The sequence below is a fragment of the Acipenser ruthenus genome, chromosome 28, assembly GCF_902713425.1.
Source record: "Acipenser ruthenus chromosome 28, fAciRut3.2 maternal haplotype, whole genome shotgun sequence".
Classification (NCBI taxonomy): domain Eukaryota; kingdom Metazoa; phylum Chordata; class Actinopteri; order Acipenseriformes; family Acipenseridae; genus Acipenser; species Acipenser ruthenus.
Genome location: NC_081216.1, coordinates 23,088,304 through 23,114,331, shown reverse-complemented (window position 1 = coordinate 23,114,331; position 26,028 = coordinate 23,088,304). Strand labels below are relative to the sequence as shown.

General features: G+C 40.8%; 1 protein-coding gene across 47 annotated transcripts in view; it reads right to left on the bottom strand.

Annotated features, from left to right (window-relative positions):
* Positions 1-305: 305 nt before the first annotated feature.
* The window catches only part of LOC117434990 (MAP kinase-activating death domain protein-like), a 52,677-nt gene continuing 26,954 nt past the window's right edge, over positions 306-26,028 (bottom strand). For 9 of the 47 annotated variants that reach the window (XM_059002812.1, XM_059002819.1, XM_059002817.1 and 6 more), the window contains 20 exons: positions 25,501-25,603; positions 24,770-24,956; positions 24,244-24,394; positions 22,557-22,772; positions 21,165-21,218; positions 18,893-18,993; positions 18,688-18,771; positions 17,995-18,153; positions 17,162-17,285; positions 15,985-16,047; positions 14,723-14,843; positions 14,083-14,188; positions 13,511-13,621; positions 13,040-13,147; positions 12,378-12,542; positions 12,069-12,141; positions 10,383-10,489; positions 6,922-6,991; positions 3,609-3,655; positions 306-2,427 (listed from right to left, as the gene is read on the bottom strand). In XM_059002812.1, coding sequence (XP_058858795.1) covers positions 2,314-2,427; positions 3,609-3,655; positions 6,922-6,991; positions 10,383-10,489; positions 12,069-12,141; positions 12,378-12,542; positions 13,040-13,147; positions 13,511-13,621; positions 14,083-14,188; positions 14,723-14,843; positions 15,985-16,047; positions 17,162-17,285; positions 17,995-18,153; positions 18,688-18,771; positions 18,893-18,993; positions 21,165-21,218; positions 22,557-22,772; positions 24,244-24,394; positions 24,770-24,956; positions 25,501-25,603 — 2,264 coding nt within the window. In that variant the 3' untranslated portion in view covers positions 306-2,313. The remainder of the gene's footprint in view (positions 2,428-3,608; positions 3,656-6,921; positions 6,992-10,382; positions 10,490-12,068; positions 12,142-12,377; positions 12,543-13,039; positions 13,148-13,510; positions 13,622-14,082; positions 14,189-14,722; positions 14,844-15,984; positions 16,048-17,161; positions 17,286-17,994; positions 18,154-18,687; positions 18,772-18,892; positions 18,994-21,164; positions 21,219-22,556; positions 22,773-24,243; positions 24,395-24,769; positions 24,957-25,500; positions 25,604-26,028) is intronic. The other 38 variants (XM_059002833.1, XM_059002839.1, XM_059002848.1 and 35 more) reach the window with 12 other exon arrangements.

Genomic DNA, 26,028 nt, shown 5'->3' with positions numbered 1-26,028 from the left:
CAACTTTTTAGCAATGTCATGTGGCTACATGTTTGCTTTTTGAAATGTGGTATTGTTGTTTAAATGCTGTTTATCTCACCCACCCCTTCGGTAGCTCTGGTTCTATCTTTCTTAACACCCAAGGTTTGTCAGCAAACCAGTTCTCATTGTAAACAACAAAGCTGAATTTCCATTTTGTACGGTGCAACCACTCCCCCTGGTGGATCACTGCATGAAGTTCAGTCTTTTAGTTCCTGGATCAAACACATACAGTAGAGCAGGGGAGCACAATCTTAAACCAGAACACGCGTGACACACACACAACCTGCATAGCGTTCTCTTTAATAGCACGATATTAACACAAAGCTTTCAATTCACAAATTCAAAGTTGGACACATGATTTTTGTATTCTCACATTCCCAAAGCTGTATATTTTCTATAAATATTCTTAATACTGAAATATTTACAACAGTCATCCTCGTTTTTTTTTTTCTTTCTACAGCAGCAAACTTTGGAATGAAAACATTTCCACTGAAACAGACCACGTCACATATTGTATCAGCATCAATGACAGCAGTAGGTGATGCAACCCTATCACCCCACCCCTCTCCGTCTGCCCCAGTAGAACTCAACTATCTTTCTTTAATATTATTTACATTCACAACATTTAGTATCGATTCTTGGGGATTCTTTAGAATTGGAAGTGATAACATTGTGCAAGTCTTTAACTTTAAATGTGTAAATCAGTAGTTCATTTCTTTAAAAACTAAAAACTAAACAAAGAAAGTACCCCTATGGCTACATGTACCCACACATAAATACATCTTAGGAACATCATCACAGCACACACATCGTTCTGACTTGCAAGCAGCAGGAAAATCTGTTCCACCCTTTGAAATGGAACATTACAGTAGGAAACACAGCTGGTGCTTAATTTTAAAGTTTTTTTTAAACACATTTTTATGTATGTATGTATGTATGTATGTATGTATGTATGTATGTATTAATATATATATATATATATATATATATATATATATATATATTTATGTATTAATTAATATATAACATTTTCTACAGCAGCTTACTATAGACAAGTGGAAAATAATGCTGCAAACTCCTACATCCACTAAGCACTGAATATACAGAAAATTTAGCAGTAGAATTGAACAGGATTTCCTTTTTTACAGTGATATTTTGAAGAGATACATGCCCCGATAGCTAGTACAGTAATTCACCATTCGTCGGGAGGACTCTGTTAAGTGCTGTTCTGATAGCGCTCCTTAGATTTCAAATTGAATGAAACATTCAGAACGACATGCAAGGGTGTTTGCAGAGACGGATATAGCAAGCTGGAGGTCATTACAGAAGCTTCCAACTTATTGATGGATTGACAACATGAGAGACTAAAGCTCCTTTTACACAGACTGTCAACACTGTCCCACGGGGAACCTGTGACAGGCCTTTAGAACTCTACTCGCACTGCCCCCTTCAATTCGGAAGCTGCTGCTCATTCTCTTCCAGAATGGACTGGAATGAGTTCTCATGCTTTAGAAATATTTCATTAAACCAGTATATACAGCAATTGATTCTCATTCTTATTCTACTTCATGTATTTTGTTGTATGCATTTTCTTTTCATTCTAAACCATGTTTAACATTAACCACACAGCCAATATATATTCAGGATTAAAACGCTGGTTTCATAGTGCAACGGCGATTACAGGATTACAGCGATTCTGCACAGTTGAGGTTGTCTATTTCCCCTGCTTTGCTGCTTACAGTAAAATGTCACTGTGCTGAATAGTAGTCGTGCTCTGGGTTTTGTAGCCAAGTGAGCTTTACTCTGCTGGCATCAATAACATCTCGAGCAATACAACGAGAAAGAGTGCAAACCTAAAACCTTAAGATGCCTCAGAAAGGAAAAATAAAGGAGTAAGTGCAATGAGGCTCACTTTTAACTGGAAGCTGCGTAGGCATGTTATGCAAAGTGTGCATTGTTTTCAATTGTATTTATTTATTTATTTATTTATTAACCTAAAAAATAACATATAAATAAAAGCCTTACCAACCAGCCACAGCTGGCAAAATACATTCAGAATCCCACATAAAACGGTGCACGGAAATTAAAACAGGAAAACACAAAACGACAACGAAGGGATTTGCAGTAGTAAAAAGACACACATAGTTTAACAAGACAACGTTCTGTACACTAAACACGAGACGACATGGACAGGAATGTGACTGTGAGTCTTCTGTGGTGTACAGCGAGCGAGTGACCCTTCTGCTTGGGGAGGGGAGGGGGGGAGAGAGGGAGGGGAGGGGGAGTCAGGAGCTAGCTGGGGATCAGCCTCGGAGACAGTGCCTTTGTTTTGCCCTCTGCTTCCTTCCCTCTCACTGCAGCCATGTAGGAGAAGAGACACAGCACAGAGTAGCAGATCTGGTGGGCCTGTTGCAAAATAGAAGGGCCAGCATTAAGAATCCAAAATCACGGAGCTTTTTCTCTAGTAGAGTAAGAAATGCTTACGGGTAAGTTTCATTCAGTTCAGTCAAGTGGTTCTCAAAATAGAGATTTCAAATTAGCCAACCAATCGAATTACCCGAATGTGGGTCACATAACCAGGTATAGTTCTGACACCTTCAAAAACTTAGAAGTGTCCATACCAGCTCCACCACAACGGGGTGAGCAATCTCAATATACAGCTCAGTGTGCGATTTTATAGACTACAAATTATATATCTATATAATGAATCACTGGTTGGAAATTCTGGCCTGCAATTGGTTAAAACCTCATCATAAGAGCAAAAATAGATTGAACTATTGCCCTGACATCCTTACACTACCGGGCAATAGTCTCCGTCTGTCATGTGATTGGTTCACATCACTGTCAGTCCTACCCCTTTTCAAAGGAACGCCCTTCTTCCCTGCACTCGCAACAAGAGAAAATGGCTGAACACCGTTTCTGTGATTTAACAGAAAATGAATTACAAAACATTTTACAAAAGAAAGATGCTCCAAACACTAACATGGTGATTAAAACATCACTGTCGCTGTTTTCTGATTTGACGATGTAAACAAATATGACAGCCGGGATATAAACTGGATTACGCAGCAGTCAGCAAGCCACACGGAGAGCTGGTTGCCAAAAAAACTTTTAGAACTACTGCTTAGCTACATTTAAACAAAATATACAAGTCAATATTTACTATCCAACCTTGCCTCGCTTATTTTCTTGACTGATTCATATATTAAATATGTACTGCAGACTCAGCCATAGTGGAAAATGAAATGTCCCTCAGGTATTATAGCCCCCTGCTGGTAACAATAGTTTTCCCTTGGGTCAATCATTTTTCACTATAGCCCTCTCCAGTCCATAATATGCTGACTAAAGCAGAGTGAACACAAAGCCACTTTTTCAGGAACAGTGGCTTGAAACCTGGTTCCAGGAGACCGGGACACCAAGGCAACTTTGCTGTACCAAATCCCAAGTCTCTCCTGGTGTGCCATGCAGTGGCCTAGTCTCCTGCAACCAAGTTTCAAGCCACAGTGGGTTTGTTTTCCCTTAGCTTAATAGAACACCATGCAAACAGCATGAAACCTTTAGGAACAGAGACAGCTTGGTCCACTCACCATCGGAGTCTTGTACTTGTGGATCACCACTTCTTTAGTTTCAGGAACTAAAACCGGACGGGCGAGAGACAAAACAAACAGTTCAACACAGGAGGAAAAGCCAGTGAAAAGCATGCAGTCAACAGACGGGATGTGCACATAGCATAGGGAATTCAGATCACAAGGAATGCACAGGTCTGATTGGAGCTGCAAGTCTAGCACAAAGGAGCTGAGCTTCAGAATCATACACATGACCCACGTTTGAAATACACCCCACAAGGTATTGGACATTACATTTCGGGTAGAATTTAAATGTAATTCGTGTCCTTACCATATCCGACATAAATTTCACACATCTGTGATACATTTATTTTTGTTGATTGATTGACGTTGATTGTGACATCTAAAAGCAAGAAGTGTATGGGGGCTGCATGCAGTATTTTAAAAAGGGGGATCATGCAGAAGAAATACATTTAATAAGGTGATGAATATCCTAATGCAAGACGAATATCATTCCTTATGTACTATATGTGTTGAACCACTGTTAACCTATCTCATCCAAGACAGGTGCCTGTGCAAGGGTCTAGACCTGGGGTGTCTGTCAATACATACCCATTGCAATCCATCTGACTCCCTGACACAGGAACATCAGCACCAGCTTTACAGCATTTTACAATCCTAGAACATACAGTACTGCATCTCGTTTTACACTGAGATTTTAACTATAATTAGCTGGCTTGCATCCATAAGCATTAACCTATCAAAGCATTAAAAAAACAAAAAAACAAAAAAAACTGTTTATATGAAAAGGTTTCTCCCTAGATGGACATAACATACTACTGAGGAGTCTAAATAGAAACAAGCATGTAGGAAAAGATACATCGATTAGTCACGGCTTATTGTGAGCAGGCTAAGGCCAGTCTTTCTGGTTCGTGATCATCGGACTTCTGTGATCTGAATTCGTAAACCAACTATAGTGCACATAACCCTCTGATGAAAGCAACCAGGTGAAATGTATGGACTTGCAAAAACAAAAACGTGAAAAAGAAGTAAGCAAAATCATATCGGTTCAAAATCCAAGCACAATAATCCAGTAACGTGACCAACGTGAGAATGAAACGCTGCATGAAAAAACTTACAACGTCATGTCCTATTGCAATATTGCAAGCCAAATCATAATGGTGGCAGACAAACGGTTACAATGAAGAAAAATATAAAACAGAAAGCTGTGTCCTGTAAAATAAGCATATAGACTGTTCATTAGTAAGTGTAAAACATTATAAATCATTAAATGCAGACAGCATTCCTTTTAGTTACTGATGATGAGCGCATCATGAAGCCAAGCCAGTAACTTGATTATGATGCAGCTTCTCTCTAGATATAAAGCACCTTCTTACCAAGAAACAGGAGGTGGGCAGTTCCCATATTCATTGGGGAGTAGGCAGCTGCTTACTGACAGATTTTATCATTTAGACCATGAAGTTTGCTAACTAGAATTTGGAAAAGGAATGCTGTCCCGCTTGCAAAAGTTTTGAAATTCTATAGCTAATGAAAATGGGTCAATAGGTTCCAACAGAGATCTGATACGTGAAAGAGAGGAAGAGATATGTGACACCACTTTACCTGCAGGAGAATGAAGGTTTTCATAGCAGCGAAGGTGAGGGTACGAATTACAAAAGAAGCACAGAAACACAGCAGTAACTCAAACCAGCACAAGCGGAGCCTGATCGTACTACTGTCATCATCTAGCTGCCTGCAAGAGACTCCCATTGTGTAGCAGTGTGAGCCATTCCGGGTTTTATTATGAGCTTAGTTAGCCAGTGTCTCGGGTACAGGTAAAAACCAACAGCAAATCCTAGAATGACTCAATTTACTATGCAATAGGAGTTATCTGCAGTACATCCCTGTGTAGACTGACAGATGCACCTGTTTCTCTCACTCACACGTTTGATAACAGTATAAATCTGGCCTTCAATTACATAAACACCAAATATTACATTCAAAATGCATCTGTCTATTTCTTAGTTATTACAGGGTCCTGCTGTAATAATGACTATTTTCTGTGTGTATGCAGCCACAGCTCAGTGAAGATGGATGCTATATTCCCTGTTTTATCCCAGCAATGCCCACATATTTTTGTATAGCTACTGGACTATATTTATGCTGTTTCTTATGCCATAAATGATCCATAATGCATTACATATAAAAATGTTGGATTTTGAGACTGTTAACACAATTTCTTTATGGAGGATGCTGAATTAAATCTACAGCAATGGGCGTACCGTGGTTTAAATCATAGACCTTCTTTTGACGTTAGTACAGTACTACTTTACTTGATAACAAACCATCAAGAGTAACTGTCAAGAAACAACTTGGTCTCATGTGTTACAGAAACAGTTTATTATGAGTTTGTACAGAATGACACCGTCCACCTACAAGACACAATTCACCTGCCTCTCTTTCAAACTCATAACTAAGCCAAACTAATCTTTCATTAGATTTAGAGCCAATATCAAGGTTGATATCAGTAAAACAAGTAGAACAGTATTTCGTTTTTAGACTAGAACACCATTTATCTTCCCCACCACAGCAAGAACTTTCTAACCGTGAAATTGAAACACTGAGCCGTCATGAGAAACACAACTGGACAGCGATAATGCTCAGGGTTCATTCAAACCAAGGTAAAAACGATGACCACCAGAACAAAATACTAATGAAAAGTGAACCGATCCAATATTTAGTTTTTATCCCTGCAAAGGACTTGTGGATTTTACTGCACAGAACATCATTTTAAAAATGAATTCTGCTTTTAGAAGGTTTAACATCTTACCCTCATAATATATAGCATGTTGCAAAATGTCTTACTTCCAGTTTTTGATGACTTGTATATATATATATATATATATATATATATAACTGCCATATATATATATATATATATATATATATATATATATATATATATAAATACACACATATATACACATATATATATACACATATATATATATACACTTTACTTCTTTAGTAAAACTAGTCTAAGGGCCTGTTCACATATGGTTAATTTCTCAACTAACCGAACTTGGAAACTAGCTCTGGATGAAAAGAACTCAGTTCCTTTCATATTCACATACAGTATGCAGAAAGTTCACATATACTTCCAAAACTAACCGAACCGCACTCCGTTCAAAAGAATCAGCCCAAACTAACCAATGTGAATGCAGCCTAATACATAAAGCAGGAGCTGCTGTACCTCCATGCTGTGCAATGTCTGCTCTGAATCTGAGTTACTGCCGTGTAGCGTACAAACTTAGTATCAAAATAATGTAATTACCAAATTCCTCCAGGACAAAGACTCCTTTGACAGTATTGCACTTTTTAATGTGCTTCAGCTCTATGAAAACCTAAAACAAAAAGGAAAAAAAGAAAACAGAAAAAAAGCATTAGCAAATAATTCCAGATTTCAATAATAAATCAAGCAAAAATAAAAACAGAATCATAACAGAACATAAAGACTAAAACAGACAACACAATATGCAAACAAACTCTCTTTAATGCTCTAGCAAAGAATGCTACAAATCGAGGAAGAACAATTCAAAACAATATCAAAAAGAAAAAGGACGCACGCAACAAAAACAAACTCACAATCCGCCACACAGCTAAAATAAAAACGAAATAAAAAAAATCACGGCTAAGAAGCAAAGATAGCAGAAGATCAGTACCTTCCGCTCCTTGCAGGGGGAGAAGCATGGAAGAGAAATGGTTTGGATTAATATTGGACACAGAGAGCACGTACACCCACTGAAGATACTTAGAAACAATAATTACAATTTGTTTTTTTAATAAAACAAAAAAAAAAAGTATAAAAAAAATAAATAATCCCCAATTTTACATGTCTACCCCTCACAAAATGAACCGCCCCCCTCCATGCATCCTCCACCAGCAATGAGGGCAGGCGATTGGCGCCGCTGTGAGTCTACAGTAACACGTCTCCCGTGCCAATGCACCTTCCCCGACTGCCCAGCAGGAGGAGCCCCTGTGGCTTGGCGAAATAGCTAGGGCTGCGCTCCTGAACTGACAGCACGGTGCAGGAAGGCTTGCAAGCATGACTAAAAACTGAAGTGTTTATATCCTTTTCCTTTACTGTTTTATGATGTGTTCAATCATGTTGAGTGCGAGTTTTATTGCTCCAGTATTGGAGTACATTTTTCCTTAAATCTGCCTTAAACTTCCTTTTAGCTTGTCTGGAGAACCAATGGAGCCGGGGCTCAACTAACTTTCCCCATTCCATTCAAATCAAATCATGTGACAATATGACTGTTCAACTCTGACAACCCCATCTACTCTCTGTCTATATAAAGAGCAGGTCGGGCTGTCAAAGATCACACCGAGGAAGGCTGTTCAGTCCTGGCTCTTTGGATTCAGATTTAGATAAAAAATAATAATGATAACATTGGAGCAAGTACAAAGAATGACTGCAAACCCCAAATATTAAGTGAAATAGAGAGCAAAATGACATAAGCTAATTACTTTTTTAATTTATGTGTTAGATTTTGTGCAATAAGGCTTGACCAAATCATTGTCAATTATAACAAGGTGCTGTCCCTCTGATGGGGCGAGGGAGCAGACAACACGACCCAGAACCAGACTTCCAGTAGGTGGCAGTGTGGCTCCCGGCCTGGGTGTGATACACATTTCTATTAGCTATTTAAATCATGCACATTCATTTCCACTTCAAAAGGGCAATACGAATGTTCAATGGACCATTTTCTATTCTGCATCTTTCTGTTCTATGAGACTTTTAAATTAATGTTTGGTAAGTTTCTGTAGCTGACCCGCTGTATTGTAAGACACGGTACAATCCCAAACCTGAAGAGGTACAAGGATCACGCCAGCTCGACCCCTTACTTCAAATCCCCAAGTCATTATTCTATTATTAACTGGAACGCTCTTGAAACAACCTCTTCTTTTGCACACACAACAGCTACCCTGGAAGCTGTTTCTCAATCACACGTGGTTTATGTCTGATAACCTCAAATAGTGGGAAAACCTCCCCAGTATCTGGTTAGTGGAACTGGAAAGACCCAAACGACAGTTCCTGTTTTTAAAGTACACAACACCATTAACTGGATAATACTGAAGAATGCTTAACCTCTCTGCTTTTTTGCAACAGGAGTGGTTTTGTCTACTATACTGTACCTCTTACGCAAAGTGATTCTGAAATCTCTTAAAATCACGTTGTTGCTTTATTACAGTAAACCTGAGCAAGTTTAACACAACTGAAGTAAAATCTGTCAAGCATCCAATACACATTGCAATGTACAGAACTATCTGCATGACAACTACAGATACTAGAAATACTGATCAGGTCAACTGAAACAAAAAAAAACAAAACAACAACTGTTCACTAGCTTGAAACATTATGTTAACTGTTAACCCATCTGCACCCTTTTAATCACTGTACACCCCATATACTACATACATTCTAGATAGCACTTTCAATAAAGATATAATACAAATAGCCAGTTTTACCCCCTTCTATTGCTCATTTCACTACAGTACTAGTTACACCAATGGAGTATAGCGACCCCTGCTGGTAAACAATGGTCTAGAGGGGCTGTGATGAATCGTTTCACCCATGGTTTATATGTTAATGTTTTAAAATAACAGAACCTTAGAATACAAGTAATTAGAACCTAATGTGAAGTACGCAGCTCTTTGCTGGTGGGTAGTGAAGTATTAATCAAAATGAGCTGTATCCTCACCCCCACCTACCAGCAACACATTGCACACCAACTCCATTTCACAAAATCAGGTTAGGGAATAGTCTCATTCACCCTTCTGTTCTGGATACCCCTCACAAAAACTAATATCTAATTGTTCAAAACCACCAAGGATGACCTGAAAAGATTACAGAATGGCAGGAAAATGTACAAACACCACAGAAGTGGCTTTTACAGACCGCGATTGAATCCCATAATTGCCGAGGGGGTCAAAGCACAAAAGCATTTGAGTGTTTGAGTGCTCCGAGCCCCTGGGAAAAGTCACACACACATGAGTTATGAATGAAAAGTCTTTGTACTAAAACAGGATCACTTCTGAGACTTCCCTTAACCAGAATAGTGCACATGAGCACCGAGTCAGAAGACAAATGAATAAATCACTTATGACAAAAAAAAAATTAAAATAAAACATCCAAACTTACTGGGAGAACAAGTTGAGGCACAACAGCAAATATATATTATACAGAAACACTTGTAAATCGATTCAGCAAAGAAAAGTGAACACTAGCAAATGAAACAAAGTTACAACACAACACTGATGTTTCCTCTAAGGCAACGTTTAACTCCGGCCTTCAGCAAAGACAGCTCTAAATAACAATAATATACTCTCATATCTATCCTTATGCCTACTGCATTTAGGGATCTTCTGCCAGGACCCCCTTGTAAAATGAGATGCATATCTCAAGGGTGCTATCCTGGTTAAATAAATCCATTTTGAATTTGAACCTCGTCATGGATTCTGACATTGTGGTGATCTGAAACTGAAACCACAAAACATTTCAAATGGTCAGCTGCAGAGTTTGCAGAGTTGGGAGAAAAATATTTTGATTTCAAGCACTGAAAAGACACTGCCAGGGTTTGCATGTATTTGTAATATTGTACGGTATCGTTCTAATATGTATTAATTTGTAGCCACCACTCAGAGGAAACAGCCCGCTGATTGTAGAGGAGTCATCCCATGTAACACAGAAGCATGCCCATGCAACACAGCACGGCAGACCGGCCCTCCTACCTGACTGTGCATGAACTTGAGGTTGATGCCCTCCAGAGTGACCTGCAGCAGCCCCCCCTCTCCCGTCTTCATGTCCTGCACAGGGAATTCTCCGCCCAGCTCCGGCCCTGACAGACAAGGGAGCAAGAGAGCGGATATCCCCTTCACTCACCGCGTGTAGAACTGGACCATGTGACATGTACGTTTCTTATCTATGCATCTACTTTAGAATGTATTTGTAATTATTATTATTAAGTTTTCCCTGGCCAACTTCTCGTACTCCATAGAGTTCACACAAGCTGTTTTACAATGTCTCAATATTCAATTAACAAATTGTGAGTGAAGGGGATATAACGTGGGGTTGTGGGGTACAAAGACCCCCACACAGTGATGTTTATACCAAAAAAGAAGAAAAAAAAAAGCATTTCTAATGTTGCCAATTAAGTGTTATTAAAATGCTCTATACTGTCTCCATTTCAAATCCCATAGTACATTTGCTCAATTGTGACCTCCCCCCCCCTCCCCCCCAAAAAAAAGCTATTACAGTACACCAAGATGCAACTCAAATCGTTTTTACAGTATAGTCAAAGATATTTATCTCAAGCGTTTCTAAACTGCTGTTATCAAGAATGCTGAAGACCTTGTGGAAAGTGTACTAATATTTACCAAGGAGGTTCCTAAACACAGAATACTCTGAAACCACTGAGGGCACGGCACAGCCGGGATGGTGGAGAGTAATGCAAAGCCGGGATGGTGGAGAGTAATGCACAGCCGGGATGGTGGAGAGTAATGCAAAGCTGGAATGGTGGAGAGTAATGCACAGCCAGGATGGTGGAGAGTAATGCACAGCCGGGATGGTGGAGAGTAATGCACAGCCGGGATGGTGGAGAGTAATGCACAGCCGGGATGGTGGAGAGTAATGCAAAGCTGGGATGGTGGAGAGTAATGCAAAGCCGGGATGGTGGAGAGTAATGCACAGCCAGGATGGTGGAGAGTAATGCACAGCCGGGATGGTGGAGAGTAATGCACAGCCGGGATGGTGGAGAGTAATGCAAAGCTGGGATGGTGGAGAGTAATGCACAGCCGGGATGGTGGAGAGTAATGCACAGCCGGGATGGTGGAGAGTAATGCACAGCCGGGATGGTGGAGAGTAATGCACAGCCGGGATGGTGGAGAGTAATGCAAAGCCGGGATGGTGGAGAGTAATGCACAGCCGGGATGGTGGAGAGTAATGCACAGCCGGGATGGTGGAGAGTAATGCAAAGCTGGGATGGTGGAGAGTAATGCACAGCCGGGATGGTGGAGAGTAATGCACAGCCGGGATGGTGGAGAGTAATGCACAGCCGGGATGGTGGAGAGTAATGCACAGCCGGGATGGTGGAGAGTAATGCACAGCCGGGATGGTGGAGAGTAATGCACAGCCGGGATGGTGGAGAGTAATGCACAGCCGGGATGGTGGAGAGTAATGCACAGCCGGGATGGTGGAGAGTAATGCACAGCCGGGATGGTGGAGAGTAATGCGCAGCCGGGATGGTGGAGAGTAATGCGCAGCCGGGATGGTGGAGAGTAATGCAAAGCTGGGATGGTGGAGAGTAATGCACAGCCGGGATGGTGGAGAGTAATGCAAAGCCGGGATGGTGGAGAGTAATGCACAGCCGGGATGGTGGAGAGTAATGCGTGCACACGGTTCTCTTGCAGAGCTCTTACCTGGTTTAATGCTCTGCTGCCTTGCAGCTGCACGCTCCATGCTGTCCTTCACACAGTAATACAGCTCCCGACACTGAGAAACAGAAGAGCGACAGCTTTAATACAGCAACTCCAGTGGTTATTAATATTGGCAAATATAGCCCTCAAGAGTCCTTGGATAGCCAATGTACATTAGACCAGCCTTAAAGTGCGGCACTGAATAGCACTAAAGAACACTTGGGTCTGTACATTACATGCCTCTTACGGTGTCGTCCCACAGTCCCCTTCCACTCTTCTGTATTCAGGGTTATTTTTGCCGTCAGGACCCACCTTCTTTGTATAGAACTTGTTGAGCTGCGTCTCCTGCCCATTCCTCCTCCACAGACACAGCACTTTGGTTTTGGGACAGTAAGTCATGTTGATGAGCTTCTCGTACCACCAGCGCTCGTACACCGTGCCGATGTTGCTCCTCAGCACGATGCAGTCGTCACAAACCTGCAGGGAGACCAGGCGAGACGGTAAGAACATGCAGACCCCCAGCTGCAAGGAAGAGGCTCATACAGAGCAGCACTGGCTGATCTGGAGTGACGCAGGTACCAGTGAGAGTGTGAAGACTCAGAGCCACATAGCTGAGTTTCAAATCATATAACACTATCATAAAACAGCTTTCTTAACAGCTTGACATTATAACTTTTTCTGTTTATATTTAACAATCCTAAATGATATTTAAGAGCCTCTTCTCAGACCCATGTTGGTTTTTACAACACTATTGTCTGGTTTCATAGACCCCAAACGTCACTATTCCTGGCCTACCTAATGTTAACCTTTGAAAAGATAGTTTGAGATTTGTGGTTGTCAGGGTGTGCGGGGGAAACCAGTCACAGTTTTAAAAGCCGACTACACTTCACAGTTTACAAAAAATGTCAAATTACTGTAGGTCTATTATTTTACATTTTAAAGGACGGTTTCAAGAAAGACAATGCAGTCTGTACCTCCATAAAGAATATGTCTCCTGTGGTATCCGTCCCAGCATGCACCACAAAGGTTTGCTTCTTAATGTGCCGGCTGCTGCTCGGTCTGATTAGGAGCTCCCGACCGTTCTGAACACAACAACACATTTATTAATATGACCGCACCCTCCACCAATCAAACTGTCCCGTTCAATACACAAACAAATCATTTAGAACTGTATCGCTGAGAGAAAAAAAAAAGACAGCAATGACTGATGCAGCAATTTACTTTCGAGAAGGCCTATAAAATGACACTTAGCAGTCTGCGTTTAGGCATTAGCTAAAATATTTGACTACTTGAATGGGCCTTTTTTATTTAAATGAAGTTTAAGTGTTTAACCCCTAACAGTGTTACATGAGTAAATTGTAGCTACAGTTATAGATTATAATCCAGAAAATACAGACACACACACACGTGCTGTGTTTAAATGTTGTAGAAGTTAAAGGGCTCACCAGCTCTGCTAAGCGATCCAGGGCTTCGTTGACCTCCTGACTGTAAGAAAGGCCAATATGGGATTTTCCCATCAGCCGTCGGACCTTCTTTCTGATGTCATTCTTATTCACCTGGGAACGAGAGTCTGGGTTTAGGGGCTGTGCCCTGACTGAAGTACCAACACAATAACCATAGTCACTGTCCCTCGCTGTACACGATGCTACGAGGGACAATGACTATGATATTGTAAATTGCATAAAGGACATAACCATACATCAAACATACCAACAAATACATTAAATCAGGGGCCTTCCACTCCTGGTCTTTGTTTCAACTCTCTTCTAAATTGTTTAATTGAACCAATTAAACCTCCATCCAGATCCTGAAGTAGATCTCATTTTACCTGTTAAACCTGGAGTGGAATGACCCTCCTGGACCAGGATTGGACACGCCTCTATTAAATATCTTCTTCATAACCCAAAGAGCCTAACATGTAACATTTTCTCTTAGCTGCAACCCCTCCTCTGTAAATTAAACAAATAATGAAATTAAATAATAATGTATAGCCCAGTATAACAGCAGAGACCCCAACCTTCATCATAAGCATGTAGGCAATCATGTTGTGCAAGAGGGTCGCTAACAATTTGTCTTCGTCATCCTCCAAACGCTTACGATCGTGGTTTCCCAACGACAGATATCTGTGCAAAATAAGTATAACACGACACTACATCAGCAGAAGTTTGTAAAATAACTTAGAGAGTTTAAATGAACCATATCCCTATCTCAGTTGTCTCTCAAGACATTAAACTTCTAACAGAAAAAAAATGATGCTAATGAATAAAAAGCTTTGGGTATTTCCCCCCTTTGAATAAGGAAACCATGGTCATAACATTATTTAAACTAACGTTTTGAATGCTTTACGCATGATAATTAAGAAAAACGTACACATTTGAGGGCAAAACAAGGCCATTCAGCTCCTGCAGTGCAGTTCTGCTGGCCTGTAAAACCTTGCAGCAATGCGACCCATCTCTCTACCAGTTATGAACACAAGATGCTCACTAAATGTTTGCAGCCCAATGCAAACAGGCCTGCCCCACCATTCCAGTCTGTTAGTTGTTCTCTATAGCTGTGTACGGACAGCAGATGAATGCCATTGCAATGCCCTTCTCTACTTGTGTTAGGAAAGATTACAAGCATGCATTCAGCAGAAATACGTTTCTGGAAGACAATACCTGTCAATCATTTCCTGAGGTCCCTGGTCCATGCCCATCCCCTCCCTCTCCAGCATCACCGCGTCCAGGTAAGCATCTTCCCAGAACTGCACCTGATCCCACAGTGTGGAGCGCTCCTTACCTGCAGTGAGTCAACAGACACGGCTCAGACACGTAGGTCTAACCACAGCCTCCCTTACGCAGGGTGCATACAAATGAGGGAATACAATGGAAGGACTCGTCATTTTGAACATGCTGGGCATCTCGATGCTAAACAGCTAGACTCTAAATGCAGAGTTGCTCTCTATATTTTCCAAATTGTACTTAACTAAAAGATGCTGTTGCATCAATTTAAACCAATTCATATACAATTCCACAGCACATAAAGGTGCAATATGGAGTCCATCTATTTTATATCACTACAGTTTTAAGACAATGTGTTCTTGCATTTCCCACTGGTGAGAGGGTGAAACCCCAATAGAAAGATACTTTACATGTTTGGAAGATTCAAAGCAAAGGTTTTGCACATGAAACATACCTGAGCACAACTATTTCTTCATGATAGGAGACAGTTAAATAAAAATGCACTGTTACTACTGTTCCAGAGTAGATATACAAGGTATAGAATAGTTTTATAAACCCAAAACTTGAATATTTAGAGGTATAGAATAGTTTTATAAACCCAAAACTTGGAACATTCCCAGGTATAGAATAGTTTTATAAACCCAAAACTTGAACATTCACATGTTGCCCAATAAAATGAGTGTTTAAAAAGATTGGATAGCTATAAAAGGTGGCAGAATGGTTTGGGTATGAGAAAAGGAAAGGCTTTTTTTTGTCGTCAATAGGCGACTACTATGAAAAATCATTCAACGACAGAGAAGTAGGCCACTTAAACCACTCATCTTTTATCTAGATATAGCCGAACGAAACTGAAATGATGTCAATGCCTGACATGCAGTAGGAGTTCCCTATCAAATCCTAATCAACAAACATAGAAAAATACAAACTTCTATTCAAACGGAATAAAAAAAAAAGTAAATGATAGTAGCGTTTTACTGAAACCTCATCATATTTTCACAATTTTAAACAAAAACCAACAGCTGAACACAACACAATGAAACCAAACCACAGTTAAACCAAATCCTGCCATATTCTTTTAAAGGTTTAAAAGCAAAAAAGGAAAAAGTGCATGCAACCACATGGCACAGTATGCAAGCAACACTGTCAAAGCATTCAGACACCCAGAGGGTGAAGGGTGAAAGGTGAAAGATCATCATTACTCAGAGAGAACGTTTCCATTGCAGCATCCTCCAGCTGATCCCAGACTGAGCTCTTGTCCCTCCCTGAGTGTGATCCAGGCAGAGCAGGCAGGGGGTGAGAGAACAGAGGTCTCAGGTTGTAAGTGAAGCAACAAAGCAGACAGATTTCATTCTATAGAGCAGTGATTCCCAACCCCGGTCCCTCCACGTCAATTCCAGTCCAGGACTGGGTTCCAATCAGGTCGATCCTAACTAACTGGTTGGAAAAAATATATGGACTGGAATGGGCTTTGAGGGCCAGCGTTGGGAAGCGCTGCTTGAGCGTATCAGTCAGAGAGAGAATAGAGACAGTATTGCAAAGTACACGGCAGAAATACATAAATATAACCGAGACATAACAGGTAACGAGAGGTGTAAAGGAGCATATCAAGTTTGTTAAAAAAACATGTTAGTTGCTCAGTTTCTTTGTTATTACTAGCAAGCTTACTAAGTTACCAGACTAATATATTGCCCACCTTTAACAAAATAAGTGGATATTGCAGAGACAAAGCATAACAAAACATAAAAGGAAAATGTATTATTCCATTACCTGCTGACACTGTATATTTAACACACCCCATTCAACACAGCTCAGTCTTTTCATTGTTTGGTTATGAAAAAAAAGCTATAGGTTTTGCATTAGCCAGTAATTACAAAGTAATTTACCATCAAATAGAAAAATAAATATTTGTGAATGGATAGGCTGAACATGACAAAAACAGAAGAAACCTATGATCCTAGTGTGGCTGGTGCCTGTGCCAAGTACGCTATGCAGGGATGGCAATATGACTCCCATAAATTAGCAATTTGATTAATTCCTGGTTTTACTACCAATTTAACAAGACACTCCTGAGTTTGTTACCTATACACTGTGGCTAATCAGGCTCATTTTAAAACCTGGAATGGGGGAAACTGCTATACAGTCGGAGTCTTATTTCCATCCCTGCATACATGCATACACACACCAAGTAAATCTGTTGCCTGCAAAATCAAGCAGCCCAAATAAGTAAATAAATAACTCTAAACACTCCAAATGCACTTTTGTCTATGTAGTTTAACCCTCTAGTTCTGATAGAGCGTTTTGAAGTTATGGATCATTTATACTGCAGTCTGGATGTACTGTACATAAGTGGCGGCGCCCCAGAGTGCATGATCTTACCCAGCAGCCCCTCACACAAGTACACCCTCATGCTGATGTCCTCCTGGGGCACCGAGACAGACGCCCTCCCAGGAAGACTCCCCCTGCTGCCCTTCAACCCCGGCTTCAGGATGTGGGTTTTACCCTGCAGAGACGGAGGGGAAATACAAGGGTCAGAACAACATCGCAGGTCTCCTTCCAAACACAATCATCGGGTCTGATATCCTTCTAGGTCTGGAACAGCAATTGATTACCGTGATATTGCCGATTAATTCGTTCATCTTGATTATTTATTGTAGTGGAAAATGATTACCGGTAAATCGTGTTTCAGACAGCCATTTGAAACTAGAAAAGATGAGTGCTTTGTGCTACCAAGATGTTTTGTATAATTAAACTGAGCACTGGTAAATCACTTCAATTCAGACAGTGCATGGCTTGAGAAATATGCTATATAAATCAGTAATTGAAAGATATATTATCTTTCAAACCTGCACCCTTCCTAATCCTCAACTCTCAAGAACATGAACTCAAATCATCGGATCTTTCTGACAAAGTGCCAACCAGTTCCATATTTCAGTTAACAATTACATCACTGCCTGCCATAAATCCCATAAAAAAGAACAGCTGGCAAAATCAGCACAACAGTTTTTTAGCCTGTCAAGCGTAATGGCCCCCCCATTGGTTGCCAGGCAACCATTATTATCACTGGACAGCCCTGACATGAGCCATTTTCTGATTCAGTGCCATCAGGGGAAAATCATGTTCCTGTCCGAGATGCCAGTCAGAGGTACTTCAAATTAATACAATAAATAAATACCAATAAAAAGTAGCAAATCACTCAGCTGGCTACTCACGAATATGGAGCTTGTGGCGGAGTTGGTCTCTATCTCGCTGTCTGATAGAGTTCCTCTGGACAGAGTTAAGTGAGGCGTGGTTTTCCCTGAGGGTCCGTCCCCTGTGTTGCTGCTCATGTCGCTGTCGGCCCCCATGGTCTCCCCTGAGCTGTTGCTCACCTTGTACAAGGAGAGTAGAAAGCAGCGTCAGAAAGAGGGCTTGAAACCTATACAAGAAGGTCTCCGATATGAACTGCACTGTAATAGAACGTACCACCTCTGGTGCAAAACCCAGGTCTATCGTTAGGACCTGTGTTAGAAACTTTAAAATTAAACAACACTACTGGTTAACAATTCTACAGGTTCATTCTGTAATGTAAAAAAAAAAAAATATATATATATATATATATATATATATATATATATATATATAATGTAATTTAATTAAAACGTAGAAATTTATTTATGAATGTTTAAATGTGTGGGAAATAAAGAAAGAAAAATGAATAATTATCTGCCTAACATATTGGGTGTTCACAGGTCAATGTACTGGCCCAGAGTTCCACTGGTTGCTGGTGAAATGACTGATAATACACACCGCAAAACCAGCTCACATTTGCTACCAAAAACTAATATAAAAAAAGAGAAAGAGGACAAAACTAGGGACAGAAGACCCTGAAACTGAAAAGCAGTTCCATCTTGACCGTGCCCTACCACTGTGCTGGCCTCCGAATCCTGACTGGTGCTCCGTGTCAGTACTGGCGGCTCGGAGCTGGCAATGGACTCTGTGTCACTCTTCTGTGTGGGCAGAGAGAGAGAGAGAGAGAGAGAGAGAGAGAGAGAAAAAGAGGAACAATTAGTGGTGGTGCGATTTTGCGTTCTCATTAGCAGTAATCTCAGTGGCAGCACAGTGACACACCTGAGACCCTGAAGTGATGCTCAGCCCACTGTCCGCGCTGATCTGAGACTTCTTCTCATCTGTATCCCCCAGGTCAAACAACTGTTTCACTCCTTCAGTTCCTGCAGGAAGAACAGCGTTACCAAGGAAACCAGGGGCAAAAATACGCAGTGTTCCAGGAATGAGTCACATGACCAGCAGCCACTTTAGCATGTACCAAGGAAGATGATAACCATCATTATTATTGTTATTGTTATTTTGTACTTACTTGTTTTTATTAATAAGCGTCCCTGCAATTTATTAGACTTGGAAATGTATTGGACTTTTGATGATGTATCCAAAGCCTTAAGAATCAATTCAAGGCTTTTTAAAGAAAATAACCAAATGCAATTTTAAATTTTAAATATTTTTTGCTTCTATAAAATAAATAATTTGCCATATTTACATTTTTTCAACCAATACTACATATATGTATTTATTTTTATTAACTTACAAAGCAAACAGAATTCCAAAACCAAGGTCACGTAAATGTATACTGGAGAAAGGGTTCTACACATTGATCAGAAAAACCTGTCTGTACTGTTAGCTGCTTCTGTCTCTGGTGGTCATGTACTTTTTCATTTCTTCAAGAAAGCCAAGCTTTCAAAGTTTAGTACAGCTTGTGTCGATTAGTGCGGCCAGTGGGAGTTGATTTTTATTTGTCTTCTCACACACACTGCGATCTACCATCTGCCAACCCCAAACTGTAAAGAACCCAAACTCACAGCTAGCAACCAGCAGCTAAACCTGATGCAAGCTGTGTTCAAAGGAGTCTTCGTCCTACAGGGATCTCCATGGGCTGGATCCCCAGGACAACCTTCTACCAAAACCTTGGAGTGCATTTTTAAACAATATGGTAAGCTATCCTTTAGCATCCAGGCTGGCCAGATGCTAGGCTTCACATCCCACACAATCGACCCACAAGCAACTTCACTGTGCAACACGTGAAATAAGCACAGCTATAGAGGGTTTGCATACTGCACTGTACTTGCATTTATCTAGGTGACCCATAAAGAAATAAAGTAGGCCTGACTCAAATTACAGCAGGATCTTCTCTTTATTTCATTGGTTCATGTTCCTTCACATTTACCAATGGAGAGCACTTAATGAGGTCTAGAACGGGAACCTGTGCATAGTACAGTAAATGACTGTAGTAAACACAGTGAAGATTCACACAGACATGCACAAAGTATATTAGTGGTACAGTTACTGATAAATCACTTTAGAGTCAGGTAAGGGATGCTTGTATTTCATATTTATTAATACTGCCTTTACTGTATTTGGTCGTTTTAGCCAACGATTCCTCATCCATTTGGTATTTCTTCCTCAGACAGTCCAAGTTATTGTTTCATCCTTGCCCTGAGAGGCTGTGAGTTAATGCTTTGTTTGTGCTGGAAGGTGGTTTAGATTGAAATTCAAACATTGAAATCCTAGTTAAAACAAAACCTGGATCGTTACTTGCTCAAGAACTAGGGTTGGTAAACAACGGATGATGCAGTCGATGAAGCACTTAGAAGAATCACCATGCTCTAGCCTTACATACAGGTCGTCTTACAGAATCCCAGTTATGCAAAAACAAAAGAAAACATCCCAAAATGTAAATGTGAAAAAATATTAGGAGGTTTTGTACAAAACATAAAACATATTCAAGAATGGTATCACTATATTAAACTTGGGATGGTCGTCATCCTAATCAAGCGACATGCCTTCTATTTCTGATACAAATCACCCCCTGCATCAATATTTTACTTGATACACGGATTTAGGAATATACATTTTGTAATGGGATTTGTCCAGCCTGGCTTTTATCGATTGTGTCCTGCAAAAGGTCAGGAAAGCTGATCTGTGAATCCAGCCCTTAGATTGCCATCCCTCCCCAGCAGGGGGTGCTAGTGCTGTGCTAGCGACTGGGTGAGCAACACAGATGGAATGCGAGAGATAAGACAGAGAGACAGAGACGCGATGGGTTGTCTGTGAAGACTGTTTGGCAGGGAGCGTTTGCTGAAGAGAGCACGGGAAGAATACAAATTCTGCATTCGCTAACCCAGGTGAGCAAACCTATCTTACAAACGTTTGGTCATAGCTAAGCAGATTGGGTTATGAATTGCTGTGCCTCTCACTGCTTTATATTTGTAAATATTTGCTCAGCTCACACAGTGGCCAGCACCTAGGGAGGAGGGGGTAGGGATGGGGTGGAGACTGGAGGGAGGCTCAAAGTTGGCAGTTATGAGAAACCTCAACCTTTTTTTCTTACTCTGTTTTTCCATAGCTTTTTGCTTTCTGATATCCTGGTGCTTGTTCCACAATTCTACCCAAGATGCATTGCAAGCGAGGAGAGAAAGACAGAGACCGTCAGAGAGCTGGTTGGACAGGCAGAAATGGAGGACGGAGAAGAAAAAAAATTAAGACAGATGAAAAATACAACCAGACAACGAGAATGAAAAGACAAAATAAATAAATAAAATTAAAAGGCTGCACTTTCTAAAAAGGTTCCTTATAAAAGCAGTAACAAATGCTTTGTTGACAATTATTTCAAACTAGCACTACAAAAGGCAGAATGTTTATTACTGGGATTTAATTTGAACAACTAGGTGCAGTAAAAAACAATGAATATATTGTAATGTACAGAAAAAGGAAATATAACATACTGCATGTTATATGAATTCAACTTGAGCTTGACCTAGTATCTTCTAATATTAACCAAATGTTACCAAATATATATTAATACACCATAATCTACCGGAAAATGTTGTGCTGTGGATGCTTAAGTAAGTTGTGTACAAAGCATTTAGTAACAATTTGCAAAGGAACAAACTTAAAAAGTACAACCTTACCTTCAAATAAACATATGGAGGACAAAATGTCCAGCTAAAGCAGTGGAATCATGACATGAAACTTGGAGGTGCTTCAACAGGGCAGAGGCCAACCCCAGCCCTGTGTATACACAGCTCAGACAATGAGCTGGCTGTGCCTGGCTTACAGCTTCAGTACTGCAAGAATGCTTGAGCCAATGAGCCATGCTGCACCTCTGCTAGGATCAAGAGAAATGTCCTGGAGAAAATTCATCTGAGCCAGGCACAGTGCAGTGCATGGGCTGACTGGACAGCTGTTAAATAACAACGCTTCGATTGCATTAAATCAGGCCAGTTAAAGGTACCAGGGATTGCCTTCTGCTCTGGATGAGGGATGCTAGTATTCTATACCACCCCTCCCAGAAAACTGCAGTAGCTATTAAGAGTATCCGGTATTTTGCAAGCTATGTTATTCCCCCTGTATTTGTTTATTTTTTTGTTGGCATATTATTGTTTGAGGTTTTGTTTTGTGTGCAAATGCCCTTTACTTGTTTAATCAGTTACTGCAGATTTCGCTTAAAATAAGATATAAAAAATAAAAGAACAATTTGTTTCAAACATGCGTCTGCTCTTATTTAAACAAATATACAAAAATGTGCTTAAAAACTTCTGTTCCCTCGCCTTTCTGGCACATAAATGTGAATCCTCCTATAAACTTTGTAAATAAAATAAATAACTGTGTGGACCGCCATAGAGACGCGTGAAAAACAATCTGTGCAGCATGCCCCTCCTTCCCTCCCGAGTGCCCGCTGAAGACGAGTATTCCCTACGAGCACATGCAGGTTGGTACACACCAATAGATGCTACAAAGTTTTCCTCGTTGAGACTCCTCGTGTCAAACTCTTTGGCCCCTTTCCCCCTACAGGAAAAGACAGGAGGCTGGAGCTTGAGCTTGGGTACCAGCAAGGTGCTGAGGGGCTTAACTGTCTCCCCTTTGGGCGTTAAACTGTCCTTACTGCCCGGGCTCATCCCTCCTCCATCTGTGGGGCTCCGCTTGCGTTTGTCAATTTCTTGAGAGGAAGAACAGGGAAGGAGGAGTGAAGGGGGAGAGAGAGAGAGAGAGAGAGAGAGAGAAAAAAAGGTAAAGAGCAGAGCTGAGGAGGTTGTTAAATTAGGTATTCAAATGAAAAGACAACAGAAGATCACCACGTGAAATGACACCAAGAAAGGAAGTTGACAGGTTGAAAATGTATTATTTTAAGTCTAAATTGAAAACATCCTTTTTTGAATGTGCTTTTATATAACTGGTTTGTAACTGGAGTGTATTGCTCTCTTGTTTTGTTTTTGATTTTGTACAGCACTCTGGGATGCCATGGCGCCAAGGGCGCTATATAAAATCACACTTGTATTGTATTGTTTGGTTAACACATCTACAGCTAGTTTCACAAGCACTGACCTTGGACTACCTAACGTTATATTAGGAAACGGCGTCACAGGTTAGTGATAATCAGGATCTGTGAAACCAGCTGCTAAAGATCTGTATGGTTTGGGTTGCATTACTTTGAGTGCTTCAAGGGAGGAGGTAGTGTAATGTAGGTGGTTTTTCCAGAGGTGCACTTACTACCTATCAGTAGGTCTGCAAAGGCCAGTCTTTGTTCCAACTCTGTATTCATCTTAAAGTTGTTAATAACTAAATAGCTGTAGAACATGAAGTAGAACAGTCCATGAGAGTTAGAGGTTCAATACCTTCTGCACAAGTGAAAAGTCGGGAAAACTAAACAGCAAAATGACCAATCTTGTTATTGTTTAAATGAGATATGGCAGTGTTATATAATAATAATGCCACAACACAATATACTTTCACAGACATGAGGCACTGCTACATAATTAAAAGCTGCTCTCTCTTAGGAAATGGGAAAGGCAGCAGAACACACACTTCAGAATGGTAATTCTTTGATTTCCAATTTGTATAATGCTTTTCTGTTCTACATGCGCTATCGACCTGGCTTACGACTGCAACAATAGACAAGGACCACCACAAATGCGTACACTTCAACACTGTAGCCATAGCGACATGGACACTCCCACTGAGATCATATTTTCAGATATAAACCCTCTCCACAAAAACAAACAAAGCACCGTGTTAGCCTACTTGTGAAATCAGTGTCATACATGGACTCTTAAGCTATGCCAATATATTCTACATGTACAGAAATATAGTGAATGAGTGCATACTGTCTGCACACTGTACAAGCTCACATTGCATTGTGCTATATGCATGATCTCAATATCTACATCACACATAGTACCTTCCTAAAACCACAGCGATTAGAACACATGAATAAAACAATTTACAAGCAAGAGAAAGCGAGACTGCCTGTCAATGTTCGCCTGGTTCCTATAAGCTGGTTAACCTCAAAACCTTGTCAAGCCGGGCCTTAAAGGATCCCAATCGTTCAGAATCAACACGATGGCTCTGTAACCCATTCCAAACCTCTTGTCCTGGTTTCTGTCTCTGAGCTGCCTGTCCTGGGTTCCTACCTTTAGTGTAGTAGTGAGTGCGGGCGATCTCCAGCAGGCTGAAGACGCTGGCCATGCCCCCGAGCCCTGCGTTGGTGTATGAGTGCTCCAGGCTGGACACCGCACACTTCAGCAGGTCCAACATCCCCTTGTACACTTTCCGATTGATCTCCTGCAACCACACAGACACAGAGATTAAGGATCAATGCCTTTCTTATTCATAACCCTCTAGCACATGCACAGGCACATTTTCTGAATGGATGAAGATGCAACAGTCAGAAGCAGTTTAATTACTGAAAAGAGTAGTTTCTTATGATAAAACACATCTTTTCCCCGTTGCACTTTTTGCAATATAGCATTTATGCATGGTTTGGTTTGGCTTTTCATTCTGCACCTGTTCTTGTGGAATTTCACTGCGTGCAACTCAATACCTGAAATGAAGATCACCCTTGCAATCTGAATAGCTGGTTAAGCGTGGCGGTTCACCTAGGTATAACAGATGTGTAAATTCAGACGCCCTGCAGACACACACAGCCTGGCCACTCACCACATCATGAATGACCTCCTGCCGAGCGTCCTCCTCTGATTGGATGGCCCGGTTCAGCTTGCTCAGCACGAAGACGCGCAGCTGCTCGTTCTCCAGCAGGCGGCGCACTTTCTTCATGCTGAGCCAGCCCACGCCCTGCCCGTCCAGAACGTTCTGGACCACCTCCTTCAGGAACTGCTGGTTCTCACTGTCGGGCAAACAGAACACAACTAATAGACCTGTATGTGCTCCATTGTCAAGCCCAGCCAGGATCCATACATATCAAATTCAGCACCTGTTTTTTGGATTATCCCTTATAAAAGTTTGCCACAGTAACAGCACAGCAAAGTGTAATAATAAAACATAATAAAAGCATGGTAAAGCATATGGAAGCATTGTGCAGAATAGCGAGGTATGGTAAAGCATATTAATAAACATTTAGTTAAACTATGGTAAATGCATAGTTCAACCACAGGAAAACTGCAAGAATAACATGCAAAAACACAGTGGTAAACATTTATAAGGGATATTATTAATATAAGTGGTCTCTATTCATGAAATGTCTTTAAGCAAAAGGCCTATCATATTGAACACATTCTGTAAATATAATGCAATAAAGGCAAAGACTTATGGGACATCCAGTGTTTTACATACAGTCATAATATATTCTTCTGGCCCAGATATATCTGAAATGCCCAAGGCGGTTCATAAACAGCATCCCATACGAGTGAAAGGAGAAGATTAGAATCTACCTGGTATTGTTTGCTCTGCCCTGTGGAGAGGGAGACTCCTTCTTGATGGTCGGACTGTGTTTTATGACTGACGATTTCTGGTCCACCAGCGCTCTTCTGTTCCCTGCAAGAGCCACACAACCTGTGTCAGCTATTTTTGCAAGACGTTCTATATGGTAAACATTTAAAGGTTTTAAAACTAGGAAAACGTTAACCATAAAATGACACACACACAAAAAAAGGAGAAAACTGCAGTCTAGCATCACACGCTGGCAGAAAACAGGAGCGGGTTAGAAATTTGTGAGGATAAAAAAATAAAATGTTGCCATTAAAAAAATAAATAAATCATGCAGAACTTGTAAGAGGCAACTAAAAAATAATGTAACGTGAGCACAAAGGGTTAATGGGAGATCCAGGTGGCGGACATAATGTGACATTTACTGGCCAATGAGAGTGCAGCCTGATGAGGTAGGCGCGGATGATGCTGGGAGTTTTTTTTTGTTTGTTTGTTTGTTTTTTTTCACTTGTAACATGCAGCCCATGCAAAAA